Source organism: Syngnathus leptorhynchus, chromosome 1 (genome assembly GCF_054491065.1).
Source record: "Syngnathus leptorhynchus isolate UIUO chromosome 1, UIUO_Slep, whole genome shotgun sequence".
Classification (NCBI taxonomy): domain Eukaryota; kingdom Metazoa; phylum Chordata; class Actinopteri; order Syngnathiformes; family Syngnathidae; genus Syngnathus; species Syngnathus leptorhynchus.
Genome location: NC_141195.1, coordinates 21,466,087 through 21,482,284, shown reverse-complemented (window position 1 = coordinate 21,482,284; position 16,198 = coordinate 21,466,087). Strand labels below are relative to the sequence as shown.

General features: G+C 44.5%; 1 protein-coding gene across 3 annotated transcripts in view; it reads right to left on the bottom strand.

Annotated features, from left to right (window-relative positions):
• LOC147062666 (neuropilin-2-like) overlaps positions 1 to 9,859 on the bottom strand; it is a 39,975-nt gene extending 30,116 nt beyond the window's left edge. For all 3 annotated transcript variants that reach the window (XM_085914116.1, XM_085914125.1, XM_085914134.1), the window contains exons 1-2: positions 9,248 to 9,859; positions 4,152 to 4,329 (exon numbers count right to left, since the gene is read on the bottom strand). In XM_085914116.1, the coding sequence (XP_085770242.1) occupies positions 4,152 to 4,329; positions 9,248 to 9,323 (254 nt within the window). In that variant the 5' untranslated portion in view covers positions 9,324 to 9,859. The remainder of the gene's footprint in view (positions 1 to 4,151; positions 4,330 to 9,247) is intronic.
• Between the last annotated feature and the right edge of the window lie 6,339 nt (positions 9,860 to 16,198).

Below are 16,198 nucleotides of genomic sequence, written 5' to 3'. Positions count from 1 at the left end.
GGGCTCATGTGAGGACGCCACCAAAAACAACTGGACTGTTGTTCTTTCACTGATCACTGGCATAAATTCCGTCCTTTTGAGAAAAAACGTAAAGACTTTGGCCTACTTTTTGACAGCTCCAGTCACACAAGGTTAAGGTCTCGATTCTGTGATTCAAGTCAGACTTTAACAAAAAGTGAGCCTCGTGAAAATGATGCCGAGTTCAACGTGGACTATTTATTAGGCACTAGTGAGATGAAACGATCTGAACCTAAAAGCACCAAGAATGAATAACCATTGCTCCGCTATGTAAGGGCAAAACACACACTTGGGGAGAACACGCAAGCACATACAGACAAAAGCAAGAGAGCGCTCATGTTCGCATCACCATTTTGTGAGGATAAAAGGCCTGTGAAGAATCTGAGAGCCTAATTAGGTTTTAATTGATTTTGGAGTGGGTCTCTATGTTAGTTTCCCACTTCCCCTCCCTCTGTCTCACGCTCTTCTGTCATGGATTAGCGTCAGTGAGTGAGTGTTTCTCAGATGTGATTATTGACCGGTGCGCTCAGCCTCTGATGAATACATGCATGAGCGTCTGACACGTCTCCGGCACACACCTGAACGCATTCCAGGACCCGTTCTTCTAACAGGTCCAAAAGCACCGCCAGTCTTTTTGATGGACGGACGGGGTGGAGGGCAACTAAAAAAACAGCAGATTGTACACTCGGCCTCGGCTTTCTCTTTCATAACAACTAATTGCCTTTAGCTGTTTGTTGGTGTCCAGGGACCTTTTCCACAGTATAGACAATGTTCCTCACTATTGTGAGTGAGCGTGTCCATCTTTAGGAATCATGAGCGGTGACTTAACGCAGTATAGTGTCATTTTTTCTCTCCAAGGGATTAAAATGGCTGACCATGTTGTTTTTGAAGTTCCTGAAGACATCATTTACTTTTGCTTATGTTTATTCAGGTTCAGCTTGCTCGAGCTGCTCATGAGTGTCAGTAAATACAACTTTGTAGATTTTTAAGTTGCCTCTGCTCTATTGTATACTTCCTCTTGTTCTTCCACAACGGAACAAATGAGAACACAGTCTGCTAACAATCAGGGAGCTGTCATCTTTTTTTATTTTTATTTATTTTTCGCTCCTGCCTTTCACAAGCAGGAATTAAATAAGGGGAGGGGGAGTGTGTAAAGTAGAAACACACGTACACACACTTCTCCCGCCCCTCTAATAAACCATAAGTGCCTCTGAAATATTAACAAGATGCTGGGAGCGAAATCCCAAAAGAACCCGGGGGCCTGCCATCTTCAATTCAGCCCAAACCAAACAGCTCTCTTCCTCCCTATGTCCTCATGTCTCGGCTCCCCATCTCACCACTCATCACAGGGACAAGATGACCTGGGTCAGGTTGTTCGCAGAGGCGGTTTCGACTCTAACTTTATAATGGAAAAATTAGACTGTGATGTGGGTTCGTCAGCAAATCTTTGTTGTTCGGTGCCAAATAATTGATTACATCTTTGACTGTCTCAGACAGGAAGCGTCAAAGTCATAGGACGACAGGTATCGTAATGCTGGTCTGATATTGAATTTCCACAAGTCCCTTTGGTGACTCTTGCGTTTCCTGATCGTCTTTGTTAGGCAGGCGTTGCTTCATCCATCTGTGAGTGATTATCTATTGACTGTCCATTACAAGCAGAATACACTTATTGAATCTGAGATCTCCCTCCACAGGGAAGGTGTAATCATGCATACACGCACACACTACCACTTAACATACATTGACAACTGTTTACACCTCAGGCTAAATGCAGCAGCAAATTGGCTAATTTAATTCCACAAAGGGTGGAAGAAAGGGACGACAAAAAAAACACACACACATCTGTGTGTATGTGTGTGTATTGTCATTCCGGAAGATTTCATGTTTAATTCAGGTGGGTAAAAATAACACAGCCTCCCCTCCTTTGACGTAGAGGAGCAAGAGAAGGAGGAGGTAGCTCGGAAGAAGCAGCCCTTCGCCGCTCCTGGTGCATCCCGGGGCTCGCCGATTGCATTAAAGATATGGGGCCTGATATTTCATCTAACCTTTATTACATTTAGTTCACATCAATCGGCTGGCAACCTGGAGGTAAAAGCTTTTTGGCATGTGGCCAAACTCCCCGTAAAATGAAATCCTGAATTAAAGTGCCACCTCAGACGTGGAATTGCCTCTACTGTACACGACTGCAGATTTGATTGCCGCAGCAGCGTGGTGGTTTGGCTGTGCTCGGTAGGCTGACAGTTTGAACCCGCTGAGGGAAACTAGCCAGCGGGGATGTTAGCCGGAGATATTTTTTATCACGGCTGACCAAGCACTTCTGGCGGTGGCGTGCGTGTACATTCGCTACCAGCAAGTTCAAGTGTAGCTAGCATAGCCCCGTGTGTTTTAGGTAACTTCCAGTTACGGTGCTCTCTGTAATCCCAGCTGTCATGCAGATTTCTCAGGCCCCAATGAGACGGGGGAGCCTTGAGCCTCTGCACCCTGCCGGCGCCTTAACCTCACAGAGGAACGTGAAAACATGCACAAATCAACTCCTCTGCTCACTGGCAGTGCTGTGGCTAATCGACCCGGCAAAGCGAGGAGGCTAGCCGTGACGACGATCGTGTGGGCGTACATGCACCTCTGACTAAAATTCACATGCTTGCAGACTTACTCACACGCTCGCACTGTTTGCCACCCACGCTCACATGCAAACACATTCAGAGACTGAGTGGGCGTGTGTCAAAGGGGAGGTCGAGGGCTGCGTCCCTTCAGGCGAGCGTACAGAACAGAATCGATCATAAAACTATCTGTGATAAGTAAAGATGAATATTTTAAGTTTCTCATCGTGCTGGTTGTCCCAACTTTTAGCCAGTGAGAAGCATCTTGACACAGAATTGCTCAACAATAGTTTTGCTTACGTGCCGTGCTGTGATTGGGAAATCCGTGCTGCGCCCTCCCCTGGGTTCAGATCAGAAAAAAACAAAATCTGAAAGCATAAAACGATCTAGCATAGCTGCTTTTGGTGGTTTGTAACATCATCTGTTTATAGTTTACAGAGAAATGAGGCAGAAGTAAGGGGAAAGATAACAGTTGTGTCTGTTTAGAATGTTGAGGCTCGGGGTGAGCGATATGTCCATACACAACTGGCTTAACATTTTTTTGTGTACTTTATTGCATAAGGGAAAATTGCTACCAATCTGTTGTTGGTGGTGAAAAGACACAAAAGTTAAAAGGGAGAGTTGTTTTTATTTTTTTTTTAAACATGTTCCATTACTTTATTTGGTCAACATATTGGTTTTTTTTTTCCTATTCAAATTCTTTTCATCTTGAAAGGTTTTTCAGGGAAGATTTCGCTTGGGTTGACATTAATTGGACTTTGTTGTAGCTCACTCAACTATCAATTTACATTTAATGTGCAGCAACAGAATTTTTAAATCAGCACAGAATTAGTTTTTGCATTTGTTTCTGCACTTAAAAAAAGCTTCCAATCTCTGCCAACTCGCTACATCTTTTGTTCTTTTGATTTCAATTTGAACATTCTCCAACATTGAGAAATTATTAGCGTACAAGTTTTGAAAGCGGATTACAGAGAAGTGTTTTTGCACTCGTTGAGGGAAAAAAAACAGATGATTTGGATTACTCACATATCTGGGAAAATTAACCAACAGTCACATCCAAACAGCTGGACCTTATTCTCTGCTTCTTGTCCTTCCCTCCCCTTCTTGCCTTCTCTCTGACACCACCCCCCTCCCCAGCAAACTTTAATCATTTGAAATAATTCCTTCCATTCATCCTTTACTATTGTGACCCGCATTCCTCATTTGTTTTAACGGCCAAACGAAGCTGGTTATGAGCATCTGACGTGCCCCCGAGCAAGGAAATCTACCCAGTAATTGCCCCCGGAGAAGCGCCGGAGAGGCCAAGATGTTTGCGGTTGAGCTTGGGCCGCATCCACCCCATTAAATGCGCGAGATGCTGTTTGTACTCCGTTCTCTCAATAACAAAACCACAGTCCACTTAATGGCCTTCATCTTACACAGCGCTTGTAAGTAAGTACAATTGAAGTTTCCTTCGCGACTGACCAGAATGTTGGGATCAAAGCACCCGGAATCGTTAACGGGCAAAACATGTCAACACACTCCCTGTCTTACTTGCAATCCAGTCTCTCGATCTCAAAGTGAGGGTTGAAGTTGAGGACGATGCGTTGCGAGGGCTCCGGCGCCGTGATGACCCACTGGCAATTCTGGTGAGGCGGGTATTCCAGAGGGTATCCGGGGGAGGTGATGTATCCGGCCTCGCTGGCATCAAAAATGCCCCTACAGTCGCTCGCTGCCAAAAAGACAACACAAAGGCAACATTAAAAAGCAGCAAACAATTGTAACTGTTGATTAGCGAGATATTATGACGGTTTATGGGAGCGATTTCTTTGTGTGCTTTGCATAAATGGATTATAAACGCTATAGTCATTATCTTGTTTCTTCTCTGTAAAGATTTGCTGCAACAGATGAACAGTAAAACAAAGAAAGCAATTTAGGCTGTCAGTTTGGAGGAAATTGTAAAAACCTCTCCATTGTGGATTCTTTGTCCAAGTGGCTAATAAAACAATACAGCATCATCACCGACACATTTGCTGTTCCCTCTCGCTCTCCTCACACACACACACACACACACACACACACACACACACACACACACACACACACACACACACACACACACACACACACACACACACACACACACACACACAGACACACACACACACACACACACACACACACACACACACACACACGCACGTTCGCTCGCACTCAGCCCCTTCCACACCCAGGCTCTTATCGCCCCATTCCCCCTTGGGGAGCATTCTCCGACTATAATTGTTGCGCCAGCAAACCAATCTGCAAACATTAGAACACATTCTCCGATCCTATCACGCTCTCCCAGGAACAATAGCCTGCCAATGGCATGGCTCTGTAGGCTTAGACAGGAAGTGACACGCAGACGGCCTGTCTCGCGGGGTTCAGGGGGGTGGAGCTGGGTGGTCACCCCAACTCTGTAATAATGACACTAACAATAAAGTGGGGTTTCTTTTCTCAGCCACATGCAGCTCTTACGCTGTGTTATCTCCTTAAAACACGCCAAACACGTCAACACACATTCAAAACAAACATGCCTAAAGTCCCTCCACATGCTTTGCGGATCTTTTATTAGGTTTTCCTTGCCTTAGATTTACAGACATTGTTCGTTTTTATTGGAGTCAGACCAAGAGGCATCATCAAGTGGTGGCCAAAGGTTTGGTTTAAACCTGTGTGCGGCTCTTATAAATTTGATACGCAAATGATGATGGTCGTGACTGTAAAGCCGAGCTATTCAATTAGCGGCTTGCGGGCCATATGCAGCCCAAAAACAACCCCCAGGTGTCCCAGTCATTGGTCTAGCCAACCGCTGAATTGCATTCAAGAGATACAGAGGGTATCACAAGATTACGGACTGAACAAGAAAACTCTAAAAGTATATGGTGACAAATAGTGAGCTATGGCAATTCTTGACATAAATGGGTTGATATTCTTGCATGTCTCTAAAAAAAACCCAGCAAAAACAACAATAAAGGGAGTGGAAAAAAAGGTACTCCACAGGTTTGAAGTGTAATAGACCCTTCAAGCGTTGACATTTCCACCTCCTATTGTGCTTAAAAGGCACACTTAAGATTCTCTGACATTTGAAAGCGCTGCAATGACTTCCTTTGAGGAGAGACGCCCACGTGCAGTATTGTGCACGTCTTCCTGGCGCAGAAGCCTTTTTCGAAAGCTGCCCACCAAGTAACTCTCAGTCTCATGATGATTGGAAGATTGAAAGGTGTACACACGTACAACTACACACACTCAAACAAGTGTGCCCGACACTGACCCATGTGTGTGTGATTCAGTTTGGTTAGTTCCAAAATGACATTCACATTTAGTCATGTCAAGATTCACAATCATTTCTTAGAGTTGCATCATTTGCAAACTGAGCAGTCTGTCCACAATTAACTGGCCTTCCCTGTTTACAGTGCACAAGGGCGACTGTGTCTCTGCATAAATTAATCCTCACAAAACTTTCTGCACGCATGGACGGACTTAATTGCAACGTTACATTTGTGAACTGGTCTGTGCGTGTGCGCGCCCCACATCCAGTCAGATCCAGACATCTCTGCACAAAAGGAGCCACCGCCTTATCTTCATTATCTGTGAAAATGTGCACATGTCTGCATATAGAGCTCATTTCTATTAGCTTCCTTATCTGGGAAGGGTGCTGTAACGCTCTGGGATGAGCAGCGAATGTGAGGGGAGGCTGATAAATCCCTCCATCATTCCCAGTGTAAGCACCCCCTCTCGCCCTCGTCTCTTCCCACCCCACCTTAATTAAAAAGTGCTATCACCCAGCGAGTGAGGCAACGAGCGGCGCTCATCCATTCAGTCCAGAGCTCCGCTGAGCTTTAATCTCAACCATCCTCCAGCAAACTGGACTCCGTAAAAAGGTTGCGGAGGATGGATGGATGAAGCGCATTACACGACACATTATGACTTATTACATTTTCAACACTTGCTGCTGATGATCATCCCACGGAAATGACGATAGAATCGTTTTTTGTTTTTTTGTCACTTTTAAACTGGATTTTGCGCCCTTAAGAAACTAACAAAAGCCTCATTAAAGAGAGATAATGTCAACCCCCCGTCTGTTTTTTACTTCTTCCTTTCTACACTTCCCTTCCTAACAGGATAAGTGCCCCATGCTAATCAGCTAAATGCACAGTGCTGCCCATTGTGATCGATGGTTCAATGGATCAATCGGGTAAACAGATGGTTGCTGCAGTGCCTGCAGGGGGGGTGGGGGTGGTGGGGGGTTCATTGCAGGGACCTAATCCTAAACACTACCTGACTGCAGTATCATGTCTCCTCGCCTCTCTGGCGCTCTCTTTCCTCGCGCGAGGGTGTCCAAACGACAACACAGACGCACTTCTCAAGGGACGTGTGTGAAGAATTAATATTTTGCTGCATGACTCTCTGGTGATTTGTTGCCACCCCTGTTTTGAATGCTTCATTTTTTTTCTCGCAGGCTCACAACGCTAATACTTCAAGCCCACTTTTGAATAACAATTAATTCTATATGCTCTGGCAAACTTGGTGCTCTCAACTACTAAACCTGCCCCCCCACCCCACCCCACCCCGGGCCATTAAAATAAAGCCATGTGAAAGAGTCAGCTCTGGTCTATTTTTGGAGGCAGGCAGGCTGTTTGCGTGCATGCATACCTGACTCATATCGAACAAGCCGCTTGGCCAAGTAACGCTGAGACGCGACCTTGTTTTCACAACTGATACCTCTGAGATTTAAAGATTTGAAGGGGAGCTCTGGGGAAGACGTGAGACAAACAACAAACAAAGCAAAAAAACACGAGGAGGGGAAATGAGAAGCAGCCTGAAGCGAGCGTTTGAAAAAAAAAAAACCAAATGATTAAATGAGCAGAGCCAACTCTGGGAGAAACCGATACCATAGGTGAAGGCGCTGCACAACCGCCCACTCAATAAACATGCAAATGAGCTGCTTAATGGAGGCAATATTAATCCTGGTGGTTCTGGTAATTAATGTACACGTCAGCGAGTCAAGCTATTGTGATTACAGCACAAGTGTGGAATCAAAGTTTCTCTGCATCCCAAGTGGTGAGCAGGCTTGAAAATGGACATGTGTACATCCAAGTACATTTCTGCATGGTCATGAAAGTCACTCAGTTGGCGCTCCAGTTTCTTACTGCTTGCTTTCCTCATATTATGTGAGGCTACTTGCTAAAATGACTCTTTAAAAAGGCCCTAATATGCATGGGAGCATCAAATCACAAGGGAGCCACTGTCTGTGAAATCACTCTCACTTCTTGAATTCCGATCTGCTCGTCCTCTGTCCATTTTAACTCAATGACCCAGCATGCTTTGATGTTGCCCTCTGGCACGAACAGTCCACCCCCCCGGGGTCAAGTCTCCCTCCTTCACGTTATGCTTTGGCGGATACTGCACATCTCCACACCCAACTCTGTCTCTGCGTGCTGCAATCCCCATCCTCTCCTCCCCGAGGCTGCCTGCTCGGCCTTCAGGCTGCTCCCTTCCTGCTTCACCGCCTCTGCCGCTGACTCTAATGTGGCTCTTGAGGCAGCCTCTTGGCAGGGAGATACAAAAGGAGGGGATGGAGCTTCTTGGGCCATTCCTGCCAAGAGCTTCACATCTGTCTAGCATCAGCGGTGCATAGACAGCCAGTAAACAGACGCAGCACACACGCACACGTACACACACACACACACACACACACACACACAAACACACACACACACACACACACACACAACGCCAGAGGAGCTCTGATGAAACAGGTAGCCAAAAAGAGGAAGCAATAAAGGCAACAGAATTATCAGTGAGGTCATATACTGCCCACTTCTTCCGATGACTAAGAGCAATAAAACAAAACAAAAATTTAGATCAACGTATATAGTTTTTGAATGTGTGTATAGGCACACCTAGAAAAACACTTTACAAAAATAGGAAAAGTACTTTTTTTCATTTTATCTTAATATACAGTTTAAGCCTGCATTTGTATGTATTTTGATAATGATTCATAATCCTCATTTAACAAAGAGAAACTTTTCATGCTGTACACATTTTTAGAATTATTTAATAATTTGTCATGGACAATCAACAATCTTCACAGCTTCACACATTTGAACAAGGATGAATGAAATTAAAATATCATCCGTTTTGGGCTGACTCAAACCAAATCCGAAAGTATCATTTGCTGTTATTCCACACTACAAAGGAGATAAAACTGTGTTTGGCCTACTTAGAATGTTTTTGTAAAGTGGCAACTTTAATGTTATTCGACAGCAGTTTTTTTTTTTTTTTTTTTTTTCCCGTCCTTCGTTCCGGTGCGTTCTTGCTTGCGGGGGTCGCACAGAGCTGCTGGTCGGCAGACACCCGAGCCAGCCGAGTAGTAGGCGATAATGAAGGATACCGACTTTTATTTACCTCCCGATGCGTTGGTCAGCTATAGCCCATGCGCGTTTTCTAGACACCAATGCGTCTTTTCTAATCTGGAGTTTAGTTGGATCATTTTTATTAAATGTCATAGAAAACAAGTTGTTGAGAACTTAGGATAAATCAACTTTTGAATCCATAAATAACAAGACATCAAGGCACATGATGTTACAAGGAGTGGAAGTAAAACTCACCGTCTTCTCCCCTGACCTGCAGCACCACATGACACAGTGCCAATATCCATCCAAACAGCGAGCACACAAAATCCATCTTGGAAGACGCAAACCTGGTGTCAATGTTTCAATCTTTCCAATCGTAGTCGCTAAATTGTGCTCCACATCGCTTTGTGGTTAAACGGGTATGAGTTCAATAATCCCACGGTGCGTGTTCAATCAACATGACAACTACATGTCACAAAAGAAATAAAAGCGTCTATAATTTGTCTCATACCATTCTCTGATAGCACAATCACATTCAAGGAAATGTTAAAATGATGCCCCCAGAAAAAAAAAAGGGGTCTGACTCCGGGCGTGGGGGACTCGGGAGGATCCGCGGAGTGTGCAGTCTGGCTTCGAGGTGCGCCTCTCTGATCCACGCGTGATTTACGCACACTGAGGTCGCCTTTCCTGAGGTGGACTGATCTGCGGCAGTCTCACACTAGAGTGAAGCGCACGGAGCAGAATATGTGAGCGTCTCTCCGAGCAGCTGAGATCTGCTTCGTCCCCAGCGTGCGTCTTGTGTGCGTAATAGTCCTGCATGTATGTGTGTGCGTGTGTGTGTGTGTGAATGTGGGAGAGCGAAAGAGAGAGAGAGAGTTCTTTAGCGGAGCAGCTATGGCATTACAGACGTTGCGCCTTGGCCCCGCCCCCTGCAGGGTGGATTTAGGGGAGCGAGAGAGAGAGGAAGGGCGGGCTCCGGATAATGGGGGGGGGGGGGGGGGGGGGGTGATAGGTTGCACGTGCGCGCGCCCCCCACATCCAAACATAAGTGAGACGATCAGAGAAGCGATAGGACGCTCTCCACACAGATAAGACACGCCATGCAATTAAGCAAACACCTCCCAAGGCTGTTTGCAAAGAGCCGGAGGAGGAGACCAGAAAAAAGAGAGCCAGAAAAAGTGTGAAGGTGGGCAACGGAGAGGGGTGCACAACAAATGGCACATGGTGGCTTTTAACCACTGAGTACATGAAACAACTTTGCCATTGTCACAGACCTTGACTCATTGGCACAGCGGAACCTACCTCAGCCCAGCCCAGTCTTTGCCCTGCAATCAGTGGGGCTAAATTCAGAGCAGCAGCGGTCTAATGACAAACTAGCAAACCCAAAATAATCTGCTGAGAAAGTCCTACCCATATGCCCTGCCCATGGTTTGAGTTACTATGAAATGGAAGGGCTCGACATAATAAGGGCTCATTGGCATCTTTATTTCAGTTGGCTAGGTGCATTCTTAAAAGGAAGAAGAAGAAGAAGAAGCTTTGGGAGGCACTGAAAGATTGCATACCAACGCCACTGAAGTTGGATGATTCATCACAGACCCAAAAGTTCTGGAAAATATGTCTCTTCCCACAAAACTTTATTCCGAGCTGCTGTCATGCATGATGTCACACCAAAGTTACTAAAAAGACCTCAATTCAGCCAGCATTGAAATATGAACTTGTGTACTGTGCTTTTTTGTTGGCTTTCTGTTTTTTTTTTTTTCTTGTTTTTTTTTTTTTGCTGCACACATAATCGAGAAGCACAACCATCAGGTCCAGCCGGCTCCTAAAGCGGAGCTTGAAATCGATCATTTTATTTGCAAATGTATTTTCAGAATATCAAATAAAAATAGAATTTTTTAAAAATGAATCTGGGGCTAATAGAGACATTGGATGGATGGATGTTTGTGGTAATATTAAACAAATTCATAACATGGCAATTACAAAATTGAATACAAACTCCTCTCTACTTTATTGGAAGAGAAGATATCCAGCATGCCATTTGGCAAAACTTACAAACTTGCCTGCAAGAATAAAAAGAATCCAGTGCCCTTGACTGAAGGCTGCATGACAAGTGTGTCGTGCACGTGTGGGCATATTTACGTCGCCGCCCCCTCCCCCACTCCAACCTATGGTTGACTAGATGCCATCAATTTATAGCCTTCTTGCAGCATGTCACTGATTTTTTAAGACCACCTGTGGCTCAAGGGAGCTGTCACTCTGATTGGGGCCTTCCGGTGTTCTATGCGGGGCATAAAGTATCCAATCATTTGTCCTGATTTTGCATTATGAAATGTGCTCGGCGGTGGTAGGGAGCCCTTTATTTAACCTCAGCACTGACCCCCCTCTCACTGATAAAGAGATAAAGAGTAAGACAGTGTAAAACCTCCACGCAACGCTGCTCTACCACAGCTACCCCCACTCTCATTCCTCAGGGGTCATGTGATACCCCTCGCGCCCATTTGTCAACATCTTTACCCCCCCCCAAATGCGCTCTCCTCTAACATTAGGTCAGTGCTAGGCTAATGGAGGGCAACAGTCCACTGAAGGACTTGGAAAATAAAAAAAGTTATTCATCATCCAAATTTTTGAAGTCCAAAAGAGGGGCCGAAATTGAAACTACTGAAAAATTGCAGAATTCAGACACGCCTGTCCCCGTCGCCCACCTCATCACAGCTGCATTTTCTCATGGGAGCCTGAGGAGAACCCAAGCCGCTATGCTGCCTCTTATCACAAGTTGGCCGGAAGACTGACAGCATGACCGATAACACTGCCATCTTTACATTTCACTCGCTCAGCTTTAAGCCGCCCACCAAGCCACAACAATCATAAGACCGTTTTGCCAGTCAGCATGCTAAGGTTCAAGTGTTTTTGAGTGGTTCATCGCAGACTCAAGAGAGGTTCAAAATTAGATCAAATAGTGGTGGCTTGACCCTATCAGCATTTTAAGAGAGAGAGAGATGATAGTAAGGGGACTGTGTCTGGAAGTACAGCAAGGGTGGTGATTTCCTACAGCCTTTGGTAGGCTACTCACTGTTGTTGGACAGTGGTGCAAAACTTTTCATTCCTTTTTATTACTGCTCCATTAAATGAAGATTTAAATGTCTCTTGGGATGGCGCTACACCAGGGATAGGGGGTGGGGGTGGGGTGGCTGTATCGGGGTCAGAAATATGTCGAGCCCCAAATAAGACCCCCCCCCAGAATTTGATTAGATATTCTAAAATATTTTTATTAATTATTTTCTCAGCCCCTGTCTAGCCCCAATTAAGACCCCCCAGAATTTGATTAGATACTCTAAAATACATTTATAAATTATTTTCTCAGACTTCAGAAGTCTGTCTAGCCCCAAAAAATACCCCCCCCCCCCCCACAGAATTTCATTAAATATTATAAAATATATTTATAAATTATTTTTTCAGCCACCTTATGTATTGTTCAAGTAGGAGGAAGAAATCCCAGAGCCATTTTATTTAGTGTCGTTTTGCCTTTGTCTGTGGTGGCCCAGATTCCATGTAGGATCATAAAAATTTCAGCTCATCCTTCTCTCATCAGCCCATCCGCATGTGAATCCACATCTCCAGTTTCCCGGTGACACTGTCACCGCACTCTGTAACATTTTCTAACATAACACAATCGTTCAGCGTCTGCTGTCCGGCTGGACAGCCTGGATAGAAACATCTGGATGTTATCTTCCATCCTTCTGAATATGCTGCTTGAAGTTGGAAAAAAGCAAATCATTGGATCTGCCTGCTTCTATGTGTTTCTGTCTGTCCATCTGTCCATCTTCATTTGCAATGCACAAGTCGGCCTAATGGGGGCAGGCAACTGCATGAGGATGCAGGGGACGCAGTCAGGCTGTTAGTGCTCTGTAAGTGTGAATGTTGAGCACACAATTAATTCAGTATCATAAAAAAAGATAACAATTTGCATCATATTATCAAGAATGTAAGAATGTTATCCTTTTTGTTCGGTTTAAATCTGCAGAAATGTTTGGTAATTTTGTCTCTCGTATGTGCTCAGGTCGTCTGTGGGTTTGTTCTACTGTCAGAGAATGTTGTTTACTTGCTTTGATTGCAATATGCCTGCTTTATTCCCTAAGCACCTCTGCTTTATGATGCAGCATCATTATCCACCGTGTGCTATGGGAGAGATGAGAGGAACCATCTTTCCTCACTTTCTCCACCAGGACCCATTTTACGTCTGTTCGACCTCTTTTCATCTCCTTCCACTGGCCCGCTGCATGCCTTTATTGGCACATCAAAGTGACCTTCAACACTCAGTTTCCCTCCAACCCCCCCCCCCCCCCCCCCTCACCGCAGCCTTTACTTTACTTTAGCATGCAACACACACGTTCCAGATGGCGATCCAATACCTGACAGGAGTGGTTTTCAAATTAAACCGCCACCCAAAAAAAAAGATGTTTCCTGCACAAGTTGAAAAGGATATCCTTGTGTTAGCAACATTTTGAAGTGTCCCTCAGGACTGCTCAAATGATGTCATTGGAGTGAGCTGTGCATAACAAAGAGAGAAGATGCCATTCTCCACGCCTTGTTTACTGTGAGCGGCTTTTATCGTGCTTCGAGCAAGCTTAAGCACAGAGCAGAGCACTCAAGAACAAGTGTATGCTAATGAGGAAGTGAGATTTTATTGTTTCATGGAGGGGGAGGGGAGAGGGAAGGGTTGAAGCCAGGGCTGTCAAACTTTCACCACATGGCTAGCTGCTATGGTTTCACCCTTCTGACTTCTTTTTTTGTGAAGGATGATGGAACATTAGTCAGCAAGATAGCAAGGCTCTAAGCTATGTCATATCTTTTGAGCAAGTAGCAAAATCACATCTTAGCTGGAGCCTGTCCTAGGTGGCCACTGAAGGGGTAATATGATGAAATTTTAGTACCGCTCAAGCGTCTTTGCTGCAGCTTTTCGAGGTTGGTGCATTTCTCAGATCACAATTAAAATTTGCAAAACAATTTGCAAAATAGCCAAACATAATTGTTCCCCTGCAAAAGCCATTTTCTTACTCCCAAATAAAAATTTGTCATTGAACATGTCAGTGCAATCAAAACATGACACAAACTCAGTATTTTACATACAAGACAAAAAAACCCCGTATAAAACATGCAATAAAATATCATAAAATAACTGAGCATCAAATTAAAGCAGAAGAGAAACATCATGAAGACAAACTAATGACAAAGTCAAATGAAAAGTGCAGAATTTGCGACAATGGAATTATTCCACTAAAGTCAGCCAATTAAAAGAAGGGAGATAAGGATGATGTGAAGATAAAAAAAAGGCAGAGATTTGCTGAGGAGGAAGATGAGGGCAAGGCGAAGGGCATGCAAGAAGAAAAGTCCTATTAAAAGAGATGGCAAAGAAGCAAGCTGCACCAGAAGACGCCACTTAGTACGACAATTAGAAAAACGGAAGCATCTTGGAGGAAGGAGGTTTTAACCCAGCTGTGTTCACATTACCATGGTAATCTTATCAATATGAGACGGCTAAGCGCTCAGCTCCATTAGTGGAACCAAATCCACTCGCAGTCTTTTGACCACAAAGGTAACATCTGTGTCGGCCAACTAAGTGACTCGCTAGCGCACGCGCATCCGCATGCACTCTTTGTGTGCCTCCTTTGGCACTGATTGACCTTGATATGCACCACTGGATGGAAAATGGAGCGCATCTTGGTCTCCTTGGGGCAAGATGGGGGAGACAAAGATGGTGGAGCATCTTAGACACAAGACTATGAGGTCACCGAGGTTGTAAGACGCGTGACTAAAAGGAGACAGGTGAACGAGACGGGCCACAGATCCATCATAATTTAGCCATGGATATAGAATATCAAATGGCGTCAAGGCGCCTAATATATTCTGACGGGAGGGAGAGAGATGTAAGACACATGGAATCTGATGGAGAATGACACTCCATCTTGCCGAACTGTAATCCAATAAAGTCTCCCGAGTTTCCTCATGGTTAAATCATTAGCGGCAGAAAAGCAAATACAGTAACGGTCAATAAGCGACCCGTCTGGGTAAACTGTCATCCTTTCTACGAGTCGGTTGGGGGAAGAATGACAAATCTTAGGTATGCATATGAGGTTGACGGAATGAGGAGATATGTCTTATCAAACTCGCAGTGACCTCAGGTGAAGCCGAGTGTAACCAAAGTGAAGATGGATGAAGATTAATGGGTGACAGGATAAACACAACAAACAAGTTTATCTGAGAGGAGCAGTTGAGGTCATCTCACACTTTCATGGGACTAGATTGTGCAACTATTCACACCTGTTTTAGTCTTACTATTATTGACGCAACCTACGATCCGACATTGCAGCCTCAGCCTATCTTCCTCGCCACGTTTCAAACTGCATTCATTAGCAAACAGCGAGGAAACACATTGTTAAAAGCATTCATTCACATTAGCGCTTGCAAGCGGGGTCCACATCTTGTAAATAAAGTAGCTGAGCCAAAGTGAAGCTAATTAACTGCTTAATTAATATCACCTCGAACACACCTGCACTACCCGACCTAATGAGCTATTGCCCATTGGAGCGGAAATGTGTTTGTGTGCATGTGTTTGCACATGTGTGTGCCTGAGCGCAGGTGTGTGTGTGTGCGCACATACTTCTCTAATGGGGCTCAAGACTTGCATGTTACGTTATTGCCAACTTTATATGAAAGACATTATACATCAAATATGGTCACCTGGTTAGTACCCGTTCCTTGGCTTCTGTGGCTTGGGGTGTTTTTATTTTCCATTCAAGCATTTTGTACAATTCAAGATAACATGAACATTTGGAAATGACAACTATTAAGGCAGCAAAATGACCTCTGACTATCAAAAAATATTTTTCGGAAGGATTGAGGCTATACATTTCCAGATCTGCACAATACTTGAATATGTCCAAGCTTATTTTTTCCTCTGAATTCTGTTAAATCACCACCAGAAACGATTCCAGAAAATTTTCTTTTCCAATTTTGTATGATTTAAATAGAGAATATTCTCCCTCACTGGTTGCACACATTTCCAACATCATTCTCCCACCAGCAGAGTTACGCTAAATGAGGTTAAGGATAAATCTGATTACACCAAAATTAAACCCCCTTGCCGCTAACTTGACACAATGGGATTCTACCCTTCGGGCAAAAGTCTAGACAAATAATTGTATACAT